This window comes from Natrix helvetica (assembly GCF_964273705.1).
Source record: "Natrix helvetica genome assembly, chromosome: 5".
In the NCBI taxonomy this organism is placed as follows: Eukaryota; Metazoa; Chordata; class Lepidosauria; order Squamata; family Natricidae; genus Natrix; species Natrix helvetica.
The window spans coordinates 79,528,488-79,551,541 of NC_138551.1; the positions used below are offsets into that span (position 1 = coordinate 79,528,488).

At 40.4% G+C, this 23,054-nt stretch overlaps 1 protein-coding gene across 1 annotated transcript; it reads right to left on the reverse strand.

The window, feature by feature from the left end:
• Positions 1-6,372: 6,372 nt before the first annotated feature.
• LOC309392666 (lipase member M-like) lies at positions 6,373-18,875 on the reverse strand (the record flags this gene model as incomplete). Its single annotated transcript, XM_081954095.1, has 8 exons — positions 6,373-6,603; positions 7,613-7,678; positions 10,001-10,147; positions 12,812-12,939; positions 15,121-15,230; positions 17,143-17,296; positions 18,175-18,277; positions 18,867-18,875. The coding sequence occupies 8 exons, from the start codon at positions 18,873-18,875 to the stop codon at positions 6,373-6,375; spliced, it is 948 nt and encodes a 315-aa protein (XP_081810221.1).
• Between the last annotated feature and the right edge of the window lie 4,179 nt (positions 18,876-23,054).

The window sequence follows — 23,054 nt, forward strand, 5'->3', positions numbered from 1 at the left end:
CAAGACCCTTGCACTCCTAACCCTTTAGAAAAAAAAAACCAGGGATGTTCAAACTTGACAGCTTTAAGACTTTAAGGTTTAGATAGGACTCTTAGAGGTGGGTGGGGTGATTGGTGAGCCAGCCAATCAGTGAGCGGCAGGTGGGGCAAGCATGGTGCAGACAGATGAAGGGAGGAAGCTGGAACCGGTACTAAACGGCACGGTAGATTTGTGGAACCTCTTCTATAGAACTGGCAGGAACCCACCCCTGGAAAAAGGTGTGTCTTATACTCCAAAAAATATGGTATTTGGTTTTTAAACATAATAACCAACCCAGGTCCTGCATAAATAAGCGGAGATGGCATGCACTTAGTGACAAATTTGAGACTCTCACCCAAAAAATCAGTGAAATAATATGAAAAAGTGTACATATATGTACATATGCAATCTTGACCTGTATTTATAATTTATTGCATTGCACTCAGATCAAGGAAGATAGCAATGACCCTCTTATCTATACATCACACTTTAAAGGGCATGTGGAAAAAATAAAGTAGGCTCAAAAAAAAATTCCTCCAGATTGACTAGGTCCATAAAACTATGGCAAATGGTTAAAAGCTTTGGCACATTTAACTTGTAAAAATGATAGCTGGCTTGCAGTATTCAAATGGTGTACTCCATTATACAGTTGGCAGTTGTGTGTTCCAAGAAATTGAGAGTCTTTGAATTAAGAAGGTATGATGCAATAAGGTTTTTGCATGTTCTTAACACCTCCATAAAGCCTCCCTAATTATTTGAATGCAGTAATGAGAACCCAATGTAACTGAAAATAAATGTTAATTATCCAATTCATGGCAACTTTCCATAACAACTTATACATCTGACTTTAATGAAAAGATAGAGGTCCACAACCATCTAACACTTTGTATGTTTGAGGAGATAGTTCTCTTCTATCCTGAAGCCAAGGATGCTGAATAACCAATGGGCTGAAATGAAAAGAAAATCCAACCCCTCGCCCTGGTGCAGGAGGCTGAGTAGGCCACGCCCACCATGGCCACACCCACCCAGCAACCGGGCAGAGAACCAGTTGCTAAAAATTTTCAATCCCACCCCTTCCTTACTCTTTATGTGCATGACTGCATTCCCACTCACACTAGTAATACTATTACTAAATTTGCAGATGATACAACAGTGGTGGGACTCATCTCTGGTCCCCACCAGAGAGTCTGCCTATCGAGATGTGGTGGACCAGTTGCTTTCATGGTGTGGAGACAATAACTTGGTCCTTAACACCAATAAGACCAAGGAGCTTATAGTGGACTATAGAAGGAATAGATCAGACATCCAGCCCTTGCTTATCAATGAAGACTGAGTGGAACAAGTGGACAGTTTTACGTTTCTGGGTGTTATCATAAAAGAGGACCTGGGGAGCTCACATTGCAGCACTGGTCAAAAGGGTCCAGCAGATACTACCTGGGACCTCTCAGGAAACAACAACTGAATGAAAAACTGAATATGTTTAGTTCTCCTTTGTTGTGTTCTCATCAGATGGAAATAATAGTAATTTCAATAATCTGAATGGGAACTCCAAGGGGGGGGGTGGAGGGACTATGTGTACATGAACTTATAAATTTAAAAAATCTCTTTGCGTAGAGTTTGTTTTCTTCTGAGAAAACTATTAAATTCTGGACTGATTGAGGAGACGTGAGACTGGCTGAGGTAAGTTGAACAGCTTTTATTAACACAGAACAACTATAAACAAGATTCAGCACCTCGCCCTGCTTGACAGCTATTTATACCGGAGCTGTTAAGCAGGGCGACCAATAGGAACGCGATAGACAGCCCGTGCTTAGCCAGCCGTGCCTTAGCCAATTAGCCGCAGCTTAGCTGTTGCCGGCTGTCAATCGTAAGTCGAGGACTTGCAGCTGGTCGTAAGTCAAGGACTTAGCACTTCTTCCCCCCCCCCCCCAGTGAGATGCTTGCAGGGCAGTGGTGCATGCGTAATCACTCAAATAGGCAGGGCGGCACCGGACCCGTCCAGAACACCTCAATTGCAGAGAAGCAGTCACTGAGGTAAGAGGTACCCTGTGGTAGCTCCTTCCAATTGGAGTGGAGCTCCAGGTGATATCATCAGGGCCTAACCTCGGAGGCAGAACCAACAATTCAGATAAGCAGAACAGTGGTGACGTGGCGGATAGAAGTGGATTTTGTACAGGCTGCCGGTAGGCTGTGGCCGGGTAGGAGAGGCCTGGTTTGGGGAAGACAGAACAACTATAAACAGATTCAGCACCTGGCAATGCTTGCCAGCTATTTATACCGGAACTGTCAAGTACGTCGACCAATAGGAACGCGATAGACAGCCCGCGCTTAGCCAGCCGCGCCTTAGCCAATTAGGCACAGCTGAGCTGTTGCCGGCTATCAATCGTAAGTCAAGGGCTTGCGGACGGTCATAAGTCGAGGACTTAGGACCGGTCGCAAGTCAAGGACCTAGCAAAAACAATAACACTGATGTTGTTATTACCTAGTTTGGTAATGAAATGTCTGCAAGAAAACAACCAAGTTCAGAGAGCAACAAGGACCTCATAAAGCAATAGCATCTTCCAGTTGCAAACCCCAAATTATTATAGGCATACATATGAAAAATATTCCCCATATAAACCCAAGAAAGAAAACATTCCCTGAGCAGAGAATTTTTTTTTTATTACGACATCAGAGGTATCAGCTGTAAGAACAAAAGTACAGATAGGATCTGAGAGGGACAGAAGGGATTGAGGTTTGAATGATTCTCGCAATAGAAGAACGCTCTTTGGATTTCAGAGTCCTCACTTAAGGGGAAACTTATTCTCAGTAAAATTGGCTTAAGTGGTCAGTGGGTTTCTTGTTCAAACTTTGTGCCTTCAGTCCTGATGTTGAGGTAAAGGAAAGAAGTGAGCCTCTCAGTACCATTTGTGATATATTTCAGCTACTGGCTGAAAGTCTCACGGGAAAACTTACCTTGCTGGAGGCAGAGAACCTGCCTTGATAAAATCTTTAAAATTGGTGTTCGGGCATGCCACGTCATTCACTCACTTGCCCGAAATCTGGGTTGATTTGAATTTGAAAACAGGTCGTTTAATTTGCTGCTCGTTCACTGCTAGGTTAATGATAACCCCCCTGACAAAACACAAACACAGACTATGGGAGAAGCCATGTGTCAAGAGTGAAAGATTGGCAGCCACGAGCCTCTTCATTTCAAGTTGTCATTAGAGTAAAAGCACTGGAGATGTTGATTATGAATGGGTTAGTTGGAGAAATGAAATTTCTACAGCAGGCATGAAATATTCTAATCTTCACTACCGGTTCATAACTGGGAGGACGTACACATGCGCTTGCTTCGCTCACGCGCAGCCCTTTTGCACATGCGCAGAGCCTCTGTGATGATGTCTGGATGGGTGGGCAGAACCTCCCACTACTGCCACTAGCGGTTTGGTTGAACTGGGGCGAACCAGCAGAATTCCACCTCTCTTCTACAGGTGCACTGAAACTTGTGAGATTCTGGAAACTTTTCAAGGACATATCAATAGGTGTGAAGAAGGTGGCAGATGGTTCCCATAACAAACAGAACTTGTTTACAGGGCCTACATGGATGCCTGGGGGTTGGAGTGGGAACTTCATTGTTTAATACTGTGAACTGTTGCTTGAGAAGTTCAGAGTTAGTTTTACCTCGCCATTACCATGCTATGTATTCAATGAACAGTGAGCTTTTCAGTAAAACGTGATCCTGGACTTTTATTTGGATACTAAAGGTGGATGTTGATACCATGAAATGTTTTCAAGAATTGTGTAATTGGCATTGAGAAAGGAAGGCAGTAAAAATGATTAAATCCTTATCAGATTTTTCTGGCAACACCTCCCAGGCCTTTTAAGTTCCCTGCTGTAAGAGTTTCTATTTATGGTGCTTGTTTTTCACTCTTGGTTGTGAGGGTGGAGCAAGTAATTAGCCTATTTTGCTAAAACTCATCAGAATTTCTACAGTAGTGGGAGGAAGGAGTACAAGGAAAATCAAGTGATAGCTTTTCTAGGAAGCCTCCGTAGATCTTTAAGAATCCTTGACATGGCATCACTCAACTTAGCCCCTAGGCTTGTGAGCCATGGGATAGCATGGCTGAGTAAGGATATTTATTTCATATTAGAATGAAGCCTCATCTCCTTTGTCAAAGTAAAGGTGAAATTTCCATCTGATAGCCCTATCAGTTATTCCTATCCCACATCATCAGATTTGCTTGTGATCTTACAGCCTTGAAGCTAAGAGGTTGTTGATCATTCATATAACCAAGCACTCTGCCCTGGGAAAGCTTATTAGCCTGATTCTCTCATGCAAATTTTGTAGCACTTCCAAATCATTTTCAAAGTATCTACTGCCCCAACACCAGGGGTGGGATTCAGCCGGTTTGGACTGGTTCAGGAGAACCTGTAGCTCCGACAATCAGGTGGGTTTGCCCATCCACCACCCACTCACCCCTGCGCTATACTGACCTATATTTCCTTTGTTTGATGTCCAGCTGATAGCTGTTTTACTCACCGGGCCTGCAGTAGAAGGTACGTTTTTGTGCTGTTTTCAAACCCATTGTGCGTACGCAAAGCACACGCTCAGTGAACCAGTTGTTACACTGATTGAGCCCCACCATTGCCCAACACTTGTAAAATGCTGAATCTAGGAGTCCATTGCATATCATGTTGTCATATTAAAATGTTGTCATGGATATATGTCATTCTAAGCAATGAAGCAAACTCTCAGCACACTTCCTCAAGAATGATAACCAGTGAGAACTACAGTAATCTGTTGTGAGGACACCATCTATATTGCCTGCAAAGCAGGGCAAAGCAGATTAACAGTGAGCTTTCTTTTCCATATGGATCCAGATAAAATCACAAAATAGAAAGGCCTGCAAACAGAAGTAGAATGACTTTGGCAAAAGAAAGCAAAGAGGGTACCAATAATAATCACCTTGGGTGTAATCCCAAAATAAGAGGAGCATCACCTGAATAACATCAACATTTACAAAATCACCATCAGTCCAGAGCTGGTATTCAGCAGGTTCTGACCAATTCTGGAGAACCAGTAGTGGAAATTTTGAGTAGTTTGGAGAACCGGTAAATACCACTCTGAATGGCCCTGCCCCCATTTCTGCCTCCCAAGTCCAATCTGATCGGGAGGAAATGGGGATTTTGCAGTAACCTTCCCCTGGAGTGGGGAGGGAATGGGGATTTTACAGTATCCTTCCCCTGCCACACCCACCAAGCCATGCCCACAGTACCGGTAGTAAAAAAAAAATGAATCCCAGCACTACATCAGTCAATTACAAAAGGCAGTTTTACTTGGAACAGCTTGTGACTATATCTTTAGCCCCATCAAAGAACAACATCTGCCTATCCCAGATCCTTAGGAAGTACTCAATAGGTGGATAAAAATGCCAAATCCAGTACAAACGTTCGGCCGATTGTGTGATGACCAATAATAGTAATAATATCGCAATCACCTGTTGAAGGCATAAAGCGAAAGCATAAAAGCTGCATTAGAGGTGCAGTGGGTCCCCTTAGAGATGCCCTTTAGTGACACACATATTCCCAAACCTCCCAAACAATTCATGGAAATTACAATGAGTGTTTTAACAAATATTAAAATGAACTTAACTTTGATCTCATGCAGCATTAAAATTTTTTATTAATAGTTAGGATGCATAATAACATGTTTCCACGAAAATAAGACAGGATCTATTTTCTTTTGACCCCCTGAAATAAGCGCTTGGTGTTATTATCAGGGAGGTCTTGTTATTTCTGAGCTGCAGGAAGCAGCGAGCCTCATGGCTGCTGCTGTGTTGCAATATTTTTGGGGTGAGCTTATTTTTGGGGAAGCGGGGTATTTAGTCTAATATCTGTATTTAAAATGGAATTTGCACTAAGAAATCTTATGCTACCACAATATGCTTTCAGGCTATCTCTGAAGATCTAAATCAGAGGTGTCAAACTCGCGACCCATGGGCCGGATGCATCATATGCTGGCCACGCCCCCTCCCAGTTTAGCAAAGGGGGGAAAGTCCCGATAGGTCATGTGATGCCGCCGTGACGACTCAAATTTGACACCCATGATCTAAATGGACAAATTGGGGTCTAAAGACTTTGCAGTGATTAACTGGTAAGATATCTGAAATCTGTTTCACCTGGCATAACTGCACAGCTACATAACCAACCTTTCTTCCCTGCTTTAAAGCTTGCACAATTTAGATGCTCCATGCCACGATGAAGTCATTTGTAGCGCACCAAAGCTCACGCTTTTTAATAAAATTTCTAGTCATAAAAAATGCTACCAGGCTCCTGATTTACCATAGCCTACCCTGCTCATCTCCCCCCCTCCTACAACGTTGCCATCAAAACAAGTATTTCTCTATACAAGCAGGAAGCAGCATCAAGACCCCAAATGAAATCCCAGTGGTTCCACTCGGGAAACTTCTTCTTGTGAATGAGATTTGTAATTCGATGTTGCAACTCTGCCATTTCTATGGGTTGGGCACTCCAGTCCTGACCTCCATTCCACATGGCTATTGGGATGGTGATTGCTTCAATGTTGTACAGAGGAGGAGTTGTCTGCCGAAAACAAAAACAAAAATGAAGAATAATGTAGTAAGCATTGACATACATTTAAATTCATGGTAATTAATACCTTAAATTAGTTTTAAATGATTCTATGTAGTATATAGTATACAGTAGTTGTTTTTGCAAAAAAATAAATAGCAGGGTATTCAACAAGGCCACACTTTTATGTACACTTTAATTCATAGTAATTGATATGGTAAATTAATCTGGGGACTCAATTTAAAAGAAAACAAGGTGAGAAAGAAATTTAATTAATTATAAATTCAGTCCATTAGATACATCTGTTTGTCTATATATCTATTACTTATCTACTCTCTTAAATCAATCTCAGTTTTTGATGGATTCACCACTGCGATGTGTACATATATTTTTATTTATTAGGTTATTTGGCGTCAAGGTGTAGAAAATACTTCGTTCATGTGGGATTTGGAGCTCATGAAATCCTCATGTCACTGTTCAGCTACCAATACCAATTTTAGAGTTAAAAGCATTGCCTATTCATGATCTATACCTATTTTAAATAGGCTAAAGCTTGGTGTTGGGACAGAAACTACTTTATCTGTTGATTTTTTCTTCTCTTTTTTTCTGTTCTACATTTCCCAGTTTGTTTTACATGCCATTGGAGAAGACAACGTAACTATAAACCTTTAACTGGAGATGTAGGTAGGTAGGTAGGTAGGTAGGCAGGCAGGCAGGCAGGCAGGCAGGCAGAGGTAGAGGTAGGTAGGTAGGAAGGTAGATAGGAAGGTAGATAGGAAGGTAGAGATAGAGGTGTGTGTGTATGTGCGTGTGTGTGTGTTTGTGTTTGTGTAATTCAATATATTTAATATACAATATATATTGAAAGGGACTTTCCAACAATAGATATTGCTTTTCAGATATTTAAAACCCAAACATTAATGACTCCGCAACTCAAAATCATTCGCAGAAGGTAGAATTGAGAGAATATTCATTTCTCATTCGATTCCAAAATTATACCCACAATCCATCAAATTCCTACCTGGTTGTATATAACTTTGTTCTTCGATCCATAATCATAATATGCAAACTGACCTGATTTAGCTATCTATAAAAGAAAAGAAGACAATGTTTGAATATGTGTATAAACCCTTTAACAAAATACAAATTTGTTATTATAAGGCAGCAATATGGACACGGTGGCTCAGTAGCTAAGACACTGAGCTTGTCAATCAGAAAGGTTGGCAGTTTGGTAATTCAAATCCCTAGCGGCATGTAATGGGGTGAGCCCCCGTCATTTGTCCCAGCTTCTGCCAACCTAGCAGTTTGAAAGCATGTAAAAATGCAAGTAGAAAAATAGGAACCACCTTTGGTGAGAAAGTAACAGCATTCCGTGCACCTTCGGCATTTAGTCATACCAGCTACATGACCATGGAGACATCTTTGGACGTCCTCTATCCTTTTTGATTATGTGCATTTAAAAGCATTTAATCTGAATGAAAGAGTTATTTATAACTGCAGGGTTAACAATGAAATGTGTAATGGGCACCATTTTGTGGTCTTCTACCTATTTATCTTTAAGTACAGACATTATGGCTTTTAAAAAATTGAATTGAGAACTGTGGCCATCTACATAGTTTGGGATGAAACAATTTTATGTGTGATAAATAAATGGTATCATAAAGTCTCAATATATAATGATTTTTCACTTGTAGTTACTGTACCTGACTCAAATGGATAATATTTTTGACAGAGGTATAATCTGGGAATCGTGACAGATACACACCAACCCAACTCTGTAAGAGAAAGGTGAATTATTGAGAAGTCATTTTACTCCACAAAAAGACTTTTCGTCAATACCATTATTGATAACCTCTTAATAGCAATAGCACTTACAGCCCTCTCTAAGCAGTTTACAGAGTCAGCATATTGCCCCCAACAATCTGGGTCCTCATTTTACTCACTTCGGAAGGGTGGAAGGGTGAATCAACCTTGAGTGTGGTGAGATTTGAACTGCCAAATTGTAGGCATCCAGCAGGCAGCAGAAGTAGCCTGCAGTACTGCATTCTAGCCACTGCACCACCACGGTTCTGGCTTCAAGTGTTGCTCTTGGCTTCTGTAGCAGCACAGCCACATGAGAAGTCAGTGAAAGTGTCTTGTTGGACAGACGAAAGCATCAATGCAGCAACACCGACATGTCCAACGTCATTGCGTTACCTGCCTTCCATAGTCACTCAAATGCTTGCGCTACTGCTGAAAATTCAACATCTAAAAGGAGTAACCATAAATGACAAGGAATCCAATAGAAACTACCACTGTCATGATATTGTCACACAAATGTTGCAAATAAGCAATTGTTATGCACTTATTTGAACAATGACCTCATGGCATGCATGATGCCATGCACCTTCCTTTGGATTTCTTGCCTACAACACCTCAAATGGCAGATCTTTTTAGATCTCATGATGTCTGTGGGAGTCGCATGTTCAAATGTTTTCACCAAGCTAGGGAAATGCTCCCATAGCGCTTCAAGGTGTTAGTTACCATCTTCAAAGCGCTCCATGGCATAGGGCCTAGTTACCTGCGGGATCGTGTCCTGCCCCATACATCCCTGCGGCCCATTCGCTCACACAGAGAGGGTCTCCTCCGGGTGCCGTCCTCTAGAGATTGTCAGAGGGTGGTGCCCAGGAGTAGGTCCTTCTCTGTGGCGGGCCCTACCCTTTGGAACGACCTCCCCCCAGACATTAGAACAACAACCGATCTCCGCTCCTTCCGCAGTAAACTGAAGACCCACCTGTTTCGGCTAGCCAGCCTGGCTTAACTCGACAACTTATCCACCCCTAGGTCATTTTTAATTGTTAATTTTAGTTTTTAAATTATTAATGTTATTGAGGTTTTAACCTTTTTTAGTATTGTAATTATTTATTTATTTTTTACCTCCTCAGTATGACACTGTGTTGACTGTTGCTTGTGTACGTCACCCCGAGTCCCTGTGGGGAGAGGGGGCGACTAATAAGTTTAAATAAATAAATAAATAATAAATAAATAAATGGATGAATGGCTGCGGAAGTTGATGGAGTTAGCAGGGTTAGTAAAGATGGCTAAACTGACGGCTTTGATTAAAGACAAAAACACACATACTTTTGTTTCAATTTGGAAATCACTTCTGGACTTTGTGCTCGGGGTGAGAAAAAAATGAAACTTTGACTTTGGACTTTACCGATTAGATAGATTTGTTGTTATAGAAATGGCTACTTTATACTATTAGTTAAAGTAAAAAGTTGAGGTTTGATGTTATTATCTTATTCTACTGCACCAAAGGGAAGTCAACATCTTTTCTTTCTTTTTCCCCTTTTTCCTACACTTTCCCCTTCTTTTCTGCTTATATGGGAATTGTTGAATGCAAGTATTAGATTGCATTTATGCCTACCGTGTTTAGATTTTTCTCATTGAAACCACCAATCAGAAAAAGAGCTTTCTTGCAGATCATGCTGAATGGTTGGTAACTGCACATTCGGGCCAGCTGTACTCGCAGTTTAGGGCTCAGCAAGCAGAATTCTTTTGTGCCAAATATAATCTATACACAAAACACAATGAAGGTTTACATTTTGAATATTACATGTATTTCTAAGATCAGTTTGTTGCTCTAATTCAGACATGCTGGAGATTCATTTTCTGAACTTGCTTCTGAATTTTTTTATGTTTGTTCAGCAAGATCAAGGGAGAAAGAAGTACAAAAATGAAGGCAAATATACCAGTGGTGGGATTCAAAATTTATACTACCTGTTCTGCGGGTATGGCTTGGTGGATGTGGCAGGGGATGGATAGTGTAAAATCTCCATTCCCTCCCCACTCCAGGGGAAGGTTATTGCAAACTCCCCATTCCCTCCCGATCAGCAGGGACTCGGGAGGCAGAGAATAGATAGGGGCAGGGCCAGTCAGAAGTGGCATTTACCGGTTCTTCAAACTACTCAAAGTTTCTGTTACCGATTCTCCAAAACTGGTCAGAACCTGCTGAATACCACCTCTGAAATATATTTATTCCAGGATAATGTTGCAAGATCAAATCTGAGTCCCTCACCGGGAATATGACAACTCTTTAAAAAGCATTTACTAGAAGACCAATGGATGGGTGTGTCCCCTATCATTTACTCTAATCTGCCAACATTAGTATTTCCGGGGGAATAAAGGCATGGAGGCCATGGCCACAAATCAAAGCTTTTTTCCTTTTTATGTACTTATGCCATCTATGAATATACAAAAGGGGAGGGCTTCAATCTCACAGATGCAGCTGCCGCCTTGACTTTTTAAATCCCACCCTTGATACTCTATTCTCCCAGTATACTATGGTAACAACTTTTTCTCCTTATCATTTCTGGACTGTGGTGCAAAAAAGAGATCTAGAAAACAAAATGGAAGCTACACTCTTCCCTCCTCTCCCCTTCCACTGCCTTTTGGATATGATCAGGATCAAATCCAGCTCCTTCCTTAGCCTATCAGATCCAAATTGACCAGGCCCACCTCAGACCTGCTAAGCCATCTAAACCAAAGAACAGAAGTCTCCCCTAACAGTTCATAGCACAGTCCAAAGGCAGCCCTAGCAAGGGGATTCCAATAGAGAGAAACTCCATCTTTCCATTCATGGTCAGGGACATTCACCTGATTAAGCCCAATCTTTTCCCATCTTCTCTCAGTTGATGACCTCAACTTTCCATCTTCTTAACAATGGACCTCTCCAACTTTGCCTAATAGTAAATACAACCCCAGGTACACCAAAGAGAAGATGATCAACTTCTCTATACAGGCCAGAAAATCAGACCTTAAGATTTCATATTGTAGCTCTCAATTTCTATAAAAATCTTTGCTCTTCCATGATTTGAGGTTCCTCTTTCCTGTTAAGCAGGGTTTCCCAAACTATCAGGTGTATCTTCCTTGGGGAGGTTGTGACAGAATCCAGGGGAGATGTGAAAAGGGTTTAATTTATATCAGAGGTCTTCAACCTTGGCAACTTTATAAGACTTGTAACTGGCTGGAGAATTCTGAGAGTTGAAGTCCACAAGTCTTAAAGTTGCCAAGTTTGAAGACCTCTGATTTATATTGTTACAACAACCACACCTTCAAGTTTCATCCTACTGTTTTCATTTGTGTTTACTGTAGTCTTTGGATTTTTAAAGGAGATGTGTACAATAAGATTATCCTAAACAGAGATGTGATGGCAAAATGTTTAGGAACCCTTGCTATCAACGGAGGTCTAACAAACATTCCACTCAGTGTGGGGTTTCCCCCCAGTATTGTACTCTATACTTCTCAATGTTCCCTAACAGGCCAATATGTTATAAGCACGATACGGAGTTGCAGCCTTGACCATTTCTGTGAGCTTTGCTGGTAATAAGGATAAAGCTGGTGATTGACACTTTACTTTGCTAGGAACCTCTTCTTTAAATTAGACCAGGGTTTCTCAAGTGTGCCAATTTTAAGATGTGCAAACTTCAACTCCCAGAAAATCCCAGACAACATAAGATGGCCACACATCTTAAAGTGGGAAAAGCCTAAATTAGACAAAATAGAATGATTCCATCAGGCTTGGCACTGCTCATCATTCATGATGGATGTATTTTATGATGATTATGATCATGATATATCACTTGTTGCTTGTATGATCACTGAGAGCTTATGCACGGGAGACAAATTTCTTGTGTGTCCAATCACTTGAACAATAAAGAATTCTATTCTGTCCTGTCCTGTCCTTCTTATCCTGTCCTATCCTATCATCTCCTATCATCTCCTATCCTACTCTACTCTACTCTACTCTACTCTACCCTACCCTACCCTACTCTACTCTACTCTACTCTACTCTACTCTACTCTACTCTACACTATGTCAGGCCTGCAGCCATCTTTTCTTTTGGATTTTTTGCCTGCCACACTTTCTATTATTCTGCTATACATTTTCTATCATGGGAAAATGGAAGGGGGGGGATTGTACAGAGTTAGATGATATGTAGCCATAACAAAATTCTTTCTTGAAAGCCAAGGTCATCCTTTGTCTCTGCACGCTGCACCTGACCAGAATTGGATGGGTGGAACTGCCAGCATGGCAGGGGGAGATTGGATCATGTGATGGACTTATGGGTGTGGGGACAAGATCTTGAACTTTCAATTAGGTAACACTCTACTCTACTCTACTCTATTCGACTCCCATCCCAGTAGTAACTAAGAAAATAAAAGGCTTGCAAACATACCTTGAACAATATCTCTGGCAAATGTATGGTTTGCAGTAGAACACTTTTTGCATACTGAAGTGCATATGCAGGGTCCAAGGCAAAAAGCATCTTGACCTTAGCAGCCAGTTGTGGTATTACTGAAAATGCTACAAGGGCTGGAGATAAAAGTTTCAGTTAGTATCCTTTAATCTGACTTTTAATGCAAAAATTGTAGGCAGATTGAAGATTACATTTTCAATTAAGCTTGACTCATATGATAGAACTTTCTTAGCAACAACAGTGTCTTGTCCTTTGTTTGTTCCAGAAAGAGCTTTTCACTTTCCAGATCAAGTTTACAGCTTTGGTATTTCTTGGATCTTCTATCCTTTTTAACTTTAAAAATCATACCAGGTCAGTTAAGTTCTCCCACTTAGCTAGGTGTTGTAAATAGATATTTATTTAAAAATCAAGTTAGTAAAGAATTATAACGAATGCAATAAATGAAAAGCAATTTCATTTATTCAAAGAGGGCTGGCTTTCTCACTGATTTTATTTTCTACTGAATAACTATGGGTTAAATTTAAAAAATCAACACGTTAATATGGGGATTGGAAAAGCCTCTTTCTTAATGCCCACCCGTTGCTCGTAGCTGAATTTGTTGAAAAAAGCATTGGAAGGTTTCCTAGATATGAACACTCAAATGCAATGGCTGGAGAATTAGAGTCCAATTCAGATATGATATCAATGGGAGGGGGAGGGAGGGAGATTGTGCTCAATGTCCACAAGATCACAAGTAAATATATTGAAAGGATCTCTGTGGCTTCCAATTTGCTTACAAAGATAAGGTATTTTCATTTAAGAAACACTTACCATATTTTTGGGAGTATAAGATGCACTAGAGTATAAGATGCACCAAAATTTTGAAGAGGCAAATTTAAGATAAAAGTTTTTGCACTCTGCACACCTCCCAAAAACGGCCGGGTTTTTGCCAAAAAAAGGGCCCAGTTTTTGTCAAAAAAGGTCCCAGTTTTTGTCACAAAAAGGGCATGCATAGCCTTTAGGAGGCTTATAGAGTCTAGGGGGAAAAATTGAGCAAAAAACAGCCTGTTTTTGGCTTGTTTCTATACTCCCCAGCCCCCAGGAGCTCTCTGAAAACCACCTAAAAGCTAAGCACAGCCATTTTGGTGAAGAGGGTGGGGTTTGGGGAGGCAAAAAATGCTGTATTCAGTGTATAAGACACACCCAGATTTTTAGCCTCTATACTCCGAAAAATACAGTATCTTTTTTGTAAGAGTCTTATAAGTCAAATAAACACATCTTCAATGACTCCTCCATCCATTCAAATAATATCTAAAATAAACAACTATAAGGACTGGAGTGAATTCAGATGATTGACACTTTTAGGATTGGCCCACCTCATTTAGTGCAGCAGAAGCAACATACTATGGACCCCACTGAGTTTCAGTTGGCAGGGTCTAGGACAGGGCTGTCAAACTCACGGCCTGCAGTCCGGATGCATCACGTGCTGGCCACACCCTGCCCGGTTTAGAGAAGGGGGGGACATTGGAACATCTTGCCATGGGAGGGGAAGTCTGTCCCCAAATGTTGGCCTTCCAAAAGGGCATTAAAATTTGGCCCTACTGGTTGGCTTGGGGTCCTGATGGGAACTTTGTGTTGGAGGTGGCTGGTGGATTAATAGGAAAGACTCCATCGCCATGTTGTTTTTGATCAAGGTTTTCTAGATTTTTATCTAATTCTTGTTAATTTAATTTAATTTGTGTATTTATGGCTTTATTGTAAGCTCTGCAGCCTCACTTTGAGTAGTGAGATGTGCAACATATAAATTTAATAAAAAGGAAGGGAGGGTGAGGACTGAAAGGAAAAAGGGGCCGGGGATGCAAGGGTAAACATGTCTCTAACTTTTTTTATTCTTGGGTTGTAATTGTTGAACCATGGTCAACTATTCTACTTTATGCAACAGTTGATGAGATTTGGGGATTAACATCTTGATTCTACAAACAGTTAGATGATAATATAGATACTCCTGCTTGAGCAAGGGGCTGGACTAGAAGACCTCCAAGGTCCCTTCCAGCTCTATTCTATTCTAATTCTAATATTACAGCACTGAAGCAACCTCCAGCCAACACTAGGATGGACAAAATATTCTCAAAGATATTTTCTAATACTTCCATTCTGTAATTCTATGAAGTTAATTGATATCTAGTGTAGACTTTTGCACAATGATTTTGCTCTATTTCTTGAATCGGACCAGTAGAGATTTCAGATGTCACCAAGAACACATAAAGTGTTGGCTTAGGTAATAGCACCAAACTTCATTCTCAACGTACCTGCACTGCAACCTTGTGAATGGCAGACAAAATAGAGATGCTCCTGTCCCCTTTTCTGAAGAATAAAGTTTATTGTGGCAGACAGGTCATATATCCAAATTTCATGAAAACTGAAACCAAACATGTGTAATTGAGTATGATGAGAAATCTTAGTTCTTAATTCCATGTATTGATTCTTTTCCTAAATTACTAATTAGCTGTAATTTAACAAACAAAATATCAAAATCTGCAATAAAACATATAGCTAAAATAAAACTTGCAGCATATTAAGACATTAGGCATGCATGCTTTGATCTGATATGAATGGTATCTTCGATCTTAATCAAAGGTTCAAATTAACTTCAGTATTTAATTCCATTCAGTTGATTGAAAGATTTCCATAAATGGAATGGATTTGTAATAAAAAGTAAGTATTTATGTATGTAGAAGACTGCTGAATTACCAAACCAGTGTGAAGGTACCTACTTTGAATAAACACGCAAATGCAAAAACAATTTAGTGCTTCTATAATAGATTTGATGATAGGTTACTTGATTTAGAAATAAAGTATGTCTCACAAATTCAACAGAATTGTTTGAAAAGCAGAGAACCACCATTGAACTTAGACATATACTGTTATATGTTGCTGACTGTTAGACAAAGTGGAAACCAAGGCTATAATTAAAGGTGGGTTTGGAGAAATCTTTTCCTGTAATGTCAATTAATGGATTCCTTGGACTCATCCCCAGTTACAGCTATTCCCTTTCTTTCTCATTATTATGCTGCTTTTCTCGATGCCAGCCAATTAGTGAGTGAGGTGAGAGGAATGGATGCTGGAAGGCACAATTTTTCAGTTGCTCCGCCAGCCTTAGAGAATTACGATAACTTACTAGATGCTGCTAAAATGGAATTATTCCATAGTGGTGGTTTTAAACATTTATATTTAACTGTGGCATTTTCCCCCTTATATTTTGATTGCGTTGTTTTGGTTGAATTATTTATTGTTTTCTATTGCTTTTATTGTAGCTGTTATTAATGTATTGTTATTTACAGTTTTGATTCTAATGAACCTTACTATGGACATTTTATATTTTATTGGACTGCTGTAAAGCACAGCAAATCGTTATTGATTCAGAGGTTTGTGAATAAAATAAATCAATACACACACACACACACACACACAAAATATATATATATATATATATATATATATATATATATATATATATATATATATATATATATATATATATATATATATATATATATATGTTGTATTTGTGCTGATAAATAATACATACATACATACACACACACACACAAACACATATATATACACATACAACCCCTGGTATGCCCAAATATGTATAGGTATGTAACACAAATACATACCTATTTCCCTGGCCTAGCTGATAAGGAAGAGAGCCTGTGGCTTAGTGGCAATTACATTGGCCTAATATGCAATACAGCCCTGGTTCGATTCCCAGTAAGGGTATGGCTAGCTATTGAGAGCTAAATAGCTTGAAATAGATCTATACTAGTCTCCCTTTATTTATTTATCAGCACAAATACAACACAAATATAAAAAGGCAACATTAAAAAGAAAAGTATGGTTTTCTACCTGCATGGTCCTCATATATATATATATATATATACCTTAGTCCCACTGTTTGCACAAGAACCTTTGGACTTAAATGGACTTACTGCTTCTACATTAATTAAAACCAGTGACCAAATACTTATTAAAAATGAAAATCAAAGTGAATTTGCTCTTTCAATGGATAGGCAAAGTTCAAAGTCAAAATCACAAAAGTTCAGGCAATGCTTGAAGAGCTTGCAAAACATTTCAAAATTTGCATACAACAAGAATTGCCAAACTATGTAACTGTAAACGTAACATCTTTCATATCTACTACCGGCATATTGCACAGATAATAACCCAGATCAACTCAAGAGTGTTAATGCTTTGAGTTGTGAAAGAACATAAATAAAATTCCATCTTGCAAAATGAATTCCAGTCACTTACATGCCAAATGGACATACCTGAAATCCCAAAATGCTTCTTGGTCTATTGAAAGGTGTTGGTGTCTCCTAGACCAGGAAGTTCCTCTGCTATTAACAATCCACACATCATATCCAGCATCTGCCAGTATGAAGCCCAGACTCTGATGTGGAAGGTTTTCTATCCAAACGCTGCCTTCCATAGGCAAACAATGCATCAAGAGTACAGAAGATTTGGAACCTTGTGAGGTTTTGGAGATGAAAACATTAATTGCAATAGATCAAGGTAGAGCAGAGCTGTAAAACGAGTGGCCTGGCCATGCCCATGCCCATGCCCAGTTTAGCAAAGGGGGAAAAAGTCCGATGTGATAACAACATGACGATGTGAATTTGACACCCCTGATGTAGAACTACCCTACAGTGCTGGTTGGTTACTACATTGGAAACGAGAGTTAGATGTTTAGCTGCAAAGTTTGGAGATGAATGTTACATGGAATTATGAGGAATCACAACAGCCTTTTTCCTCTTTTGCTGGGACTTTGTCCGAGATGCATCGGTTTTGTGCAATGTATTTTAGTTGATGGCCTGATTTCATTTGTCTGTGTGTATACGTGAATATGTGTACACAAATATAAGATAACAGAAAAGTTTCCCCTTGCACATATGTGTTAGTCGTTCCCGACTTTAGAGGGCAGTGCTCATCTCTGTTTCAAAGCTGAAGAGCCAGCACTGTCTGAAGACATCTCGGTGGTCATGACTAAACGCCGAAGACACACAGAACATTGTTACCTTCCCACCAAAGGTGGTTCCTATTTTTCTACTTGCATTTTTACCTGCTTTCAAACTGCTAGGATACTGGGATAAGTAATGGGAGCTCACTCCATTACGCGGGGCTAGGGATTCGAACCACCGAACTGCCAATCTTTCTGATTGACCAGCTCCACGTCTTAGCCACTGAGCCACCGCGTCCCTTATGTACACAAATATACTCAAATAAATACATACACATTATGCTGACTCAAATCTTGGGAAGATGAACACAAACTGGGATCTGGGAATAATTATTTTTCTTACAATTCATACATCCTGGGATCCTGTTCAGGGACAAGTAGTAGCCATCTTCTGTAAGGACTTCATATTCTTCTGCTGGATATCCCCAGAACTGAATTATCTCACTCTATCCCAAAGCAAAGCACAAAGTTACTGACAATTGAAAAGCTCAACCTTAAAAACTCCCATATATGCACAAATATTAAAGTTATTGTCACATGGTCAAAGCACATTAGCTACATATATGTTGGTATCAGCATAATAACGGGAACAACAAAGCCTTTCAGAAGTATATACGGACTTTAGGGGGAAAATGCTAAGGGGAAAATAAATCATCTTCATCATTTCTGATCCCATTCATGTACCACTACTGTCTAATTGTTGAGGAGAGGATGAAAATCCTGAAAGGCAGTTAGAACACATTGTTAAAAAATGAGTATGTCTGAATCCCAAAATTGGAGCACTCCCCAATACAATATCTTATTTCACATGGGACCTGTAACGTCAAAGGCTGCTTTATCTGGGCTGCAAACATTCAGACAACCACTAGATAAGAGGAAAGGGAAAATTGACTTTTTCCATCCAAATGGATCTTCTTGCCATCTGCAGCCTGGATACAAAGACCCTAGAAAAGGCTGTGGTTGTATATAAACGTATGTAGGAGAAAGTCCCATTGAACACAATTGGTACAAACACCTGTTGAGAGCTCAACTCACTATATTCATGTGGGATTCAGGATTGATTCTTCTGCTGGTTTCTACTTCTTCTGACCTCACATTTTTATAGATGTGAATCATAAGCAGCAATAGCCATATCCTGGAGCACCTGAAAATAGTTAAATATTTTAGGGAAGAGATATCCAGTTCAATTCAGAAAATACATACCTGGGTTCAAAGAGTTGTATTCCACTATAAGCACTGTTGCAAAAACAAGGCAGGGTGGAAGCATTTGGTTGAACTATAATGTATTTAAAGCAGGGATGGGCCTTCAAAAAATTTAGCAAGGGGTTCTCTGCCCGGTTGCTGGGTGGGCGTGTCATGGTAGCATTTATCAATGCACCATGGGGGTGTGTGTTTTTTTTTCCCTCCCTGGGCTCCAGAGGCCTTCTTTGAGCCTCCGGGAGGGCAAAAATGGACTCCCCAGGCTCTGGAGGCCAGAAATGGGCCCATTTCTGGCCTTCCTGAACTTCTGGTAGGCCCATTTTTCCCTCCCCAGGCCTCCATGTGCCCTGCACTTACCTGCATCCAAAACAGGCTGCATGGGGACTCCTGAGCGGGGCCAGCCAGGAGTGGGATTTGAGGATTCTCCGAACTACACAAAACCTTAGATAGAGGTTCTGCTGAACCCCTGCAAACCCCCAGTAGCCTACCCCTGATTTAAAGGTAAGGTAGTCAATATATCCTACTGAGGGAGAGGAAATCACCTTTTTTTAAAGCTCATAATACTGCTAAGTTCCCTGGCAGATTTTATCTGTTAATTGAATTCAATTAAATCACCAATTACTGAATTTAGCTTATTCATTACAAGATGAAGGATTATATTTCAAAAGCTCTTTAGCAGCTATACATTTACAGTGTAACCAAGAGACAAAAGAACAAGTCACTACATATTCAAAGAAACCACATAAAAAAATTCTCATTTGGCAATGCAAGGCCTTTCCAAAATAATTTGTGATTTGATGTATTTTCATAATACATTAGCATGAAAGTGTATTTACTCATCAAGAAGCTAAAATAATCGTCAAGCATTTAAAGATTGAAGAATTCGGCAAACAATTATTTTTATTTCTTTTCCCATTATCTTTTCTAGGATAACAGAAGGGGAGGGGATTGGAAGGGGGAGGGGGAGGTGGTGATTCAAGAATTAAAGCCACTTACTCCAATTAATAGTTAAAGTGGTAAATGTTCCCCTGGCACATATGTGCTAGTCATTCCCTACTCTAGGGTGTGGTGCTCATCTCCGTTTCAAAGCTGAAGAGCCAGCGCTGTCCAAAGATGTCTTGGTGGTCATGTGGCCGGCTTGACTAAATGCCGAAAACGTATGGAACGCTAGTATCTTCCCACCAAAGGTGGTTCCTATTTTTCTACTTGCATTTTTACATGGTTTCGAACTACTAGGTTGGCAGAAGCTGGGACAAGTAACGGGGGCTCACTCAGTTACGTGGTGCTAGGGATTCAAATCGCCGAACAGCCGACCTTTCTGATTGACAAGCTCGGCGTCTTAGCACTGAGCCACCTTTTAATTAATAGTTACATTTTTCAAATTTTCTCAGAACTTTTTCTCTTGAGGCTTATCTTATTCAGTATTCAGAAAACATTGATAAAAAATATTACCAACTTTCTGTGTTGAGTATACAGAAAAATCACCTTCTATTTTTCATAAGGAAACCAACTGATATTTGAAACCATGAAGAAACAGTTCTTATTTTTTAAGAATTAGAATGAGAGGATATTTGAGTAAAATTGTCTCTGTCAATTTCCTTTAACAGCATGTCAGAAAGTAAAGGTAAAAGTATTTAAAGGTAAACGAGGCAATATATCCTTTGGAAGGAGAGGAAATCATTTTTTTAAAAAAGTTTATAACACTGCTGAGTTCCCTGGCAAAATTTCTCTGTTAATTAAATTCGATAATTCAATCATTACTTAATTCAGCTTATTCTTTACAAGCTGAAGTTTTATATATTCAGAAGCTCTTTGGCAGATGTACAATTGCAGTATAGCCAGGAGGCAAAACCTGAGCATATTCAGGGAAATCATGCATACATCCCCAAAAAATAAAAATAAAACTCTCACGCTCTGTTGCTTGGCAATGTACACCCTTTCCAAAAACAATTTGTAATATGATATATTTCTGATATATATTAGTGTGAAAAATATGTACTCATCAAGAAGCTAAAATAATAGCTTTCAACCACTTTAAAGCGTATGTACACTGAGAGCATATGCACCAAAGACAAATTCCTTGTGTGTCCAATCACACTTGGCCAATAAAGAATTCTATTCTAGTCTTTAAAGATGAAAGAATTCTGCAAATCTTTATCTCTTTTCCCATTATTTTTTCTAGGATACAGGAGAAAGAAGGGCAAGAGGAGCCTTTTCATCATCAAACCTGCCACATTCAATATTTAGAAAACATTGATTCAAATATTACCACTTTCTATGTTGAGTATAATGAAAACAACAAAAATTAAAGTGAGAAAAGTGGGTGGGGAAAGGAGATTGCTATTTTTTAAAGAGATAGAATAAGATTTGAATAAGATCTTCTCAGTCAAATTCCTTTTTCAGAAAGTGGATAGTCTAATTATTCTGAATTTTAAGATATTCTACATTGGATATTATCAATATAATCTTGTCAATAAACAAATCAAAACTCACCTCAACAATCCTTTAAATTGTTCCATTGTTCTCCTTTTGGGTATCAAACAATAATATTTCTCTGTTGCTATATAAAACGTATCTGAAGAGAAGTTTTGATGCGCCTTTTTGTTAACCAAAACTAAAAAAAACGAGTTTGCAACATTTGTTTAATAAATGCTAGATGTCCATCTGATTAGACTTAGCCTCGCCTTTTAAATGTTTGCTACATCTTAGGTTGGCTTCTGTTAGATATTAGCATAAACCGCTGTAAGTCTCCACTCAGGTCCGCCACTAGGGCGGGAACAAGGGGTTGTTCTGATTGGACGGGAGGTCTGCCAGATCCCTATAAAAGGGGAGCTACTCGACCACATAGCAAGCTGGATCACTACTACTACTAAATAAAGAGCTGTCGTTGTCACTATCGTCTGGAGTCTGTTCTCTCGTTGCCCGAATCTAACATTGGCGACAAAGGTGGGATCGAGAGACAAATAGGACGAAGAAGCTACCTCCAGAATCTACGGATCCGATCCAGCCCCGGAATTCGGCGGAAATTCCGGCAGCCATCTCAGCGCGGCAAATTCAAACCCAGACAAGATGTCGATGCAAGCTCCACCAACTCCATACGACCCAATCGCCGAGCATTGGGAATCCTACATGCTGAGATTCGAATGCTTCCTCGAGGCAAACGATCTCACGGGAGTACGGGACTCCCGGAAAAAGAATATGTTCCTGAGCTACTGCAGTCGAGAGGTCTTCGAGACGGCCAGGGATCTCTCTGAGCCAACCCCCATCCAGGCGGCAACATGGAGGGCGCTCCAACAGACGCTGCAGATGCATTACGCGCCAAAACCTTCCCGCCACGTTCGCCGCCAGGAATTCAACACGAGGAACCAGAAGGCGGGCGAATCCATCAACCAGTACGTTGCAGCACTTCGAAAAGCAGCAACGCATTGAGAGTTCAGGGACCTGGACGAGCAAATCCTGGCACGCCTCATATGCGGGTTAAAAGACATTTCGTTACAAAAAAGATTGTTGGCCAAACCCAACCTAAGCCTGCAAATTGCGCTAGACGAGGCGAGAGCTTCTGAATCAGCGGACAGATCTTCAGAAACTATACAACGCGGGTACAGCGAAATCCAGACCGGAGCCAGACAAGCCAGAGTGCATTACGAGGCGGCCGATCAAGAGACCGAGGACAGCGAATACGAAGACAGCCATCGCATGCGGAGCAGTCACACAAGACAGGCGCGGAAATCTGAATTCCGTTTGCCGCCCTGCGCAAGCTGCGGAGGGAACCACCCCCGGTCTACCTGCCATTTCAGAAACATTGTTTGCTCACATTGCGACAAACTTGGGCACATCGCAAGAGTGTGCCGGAGCGAAGTCCCTGCCACACAATGGCAGCCTCCAATGTATCGCCGACAGAAGCCCAACCCAGGGGCCTGGCGAAAAAACAAAGGGCGCCCAGAGAGAGAACCGAGGGAGTCAGCCGAGAGAGAGTATCCCCAAAGAGCTGAAAGGGAGTATTCCCAGAGAGCTGAGAGAGAG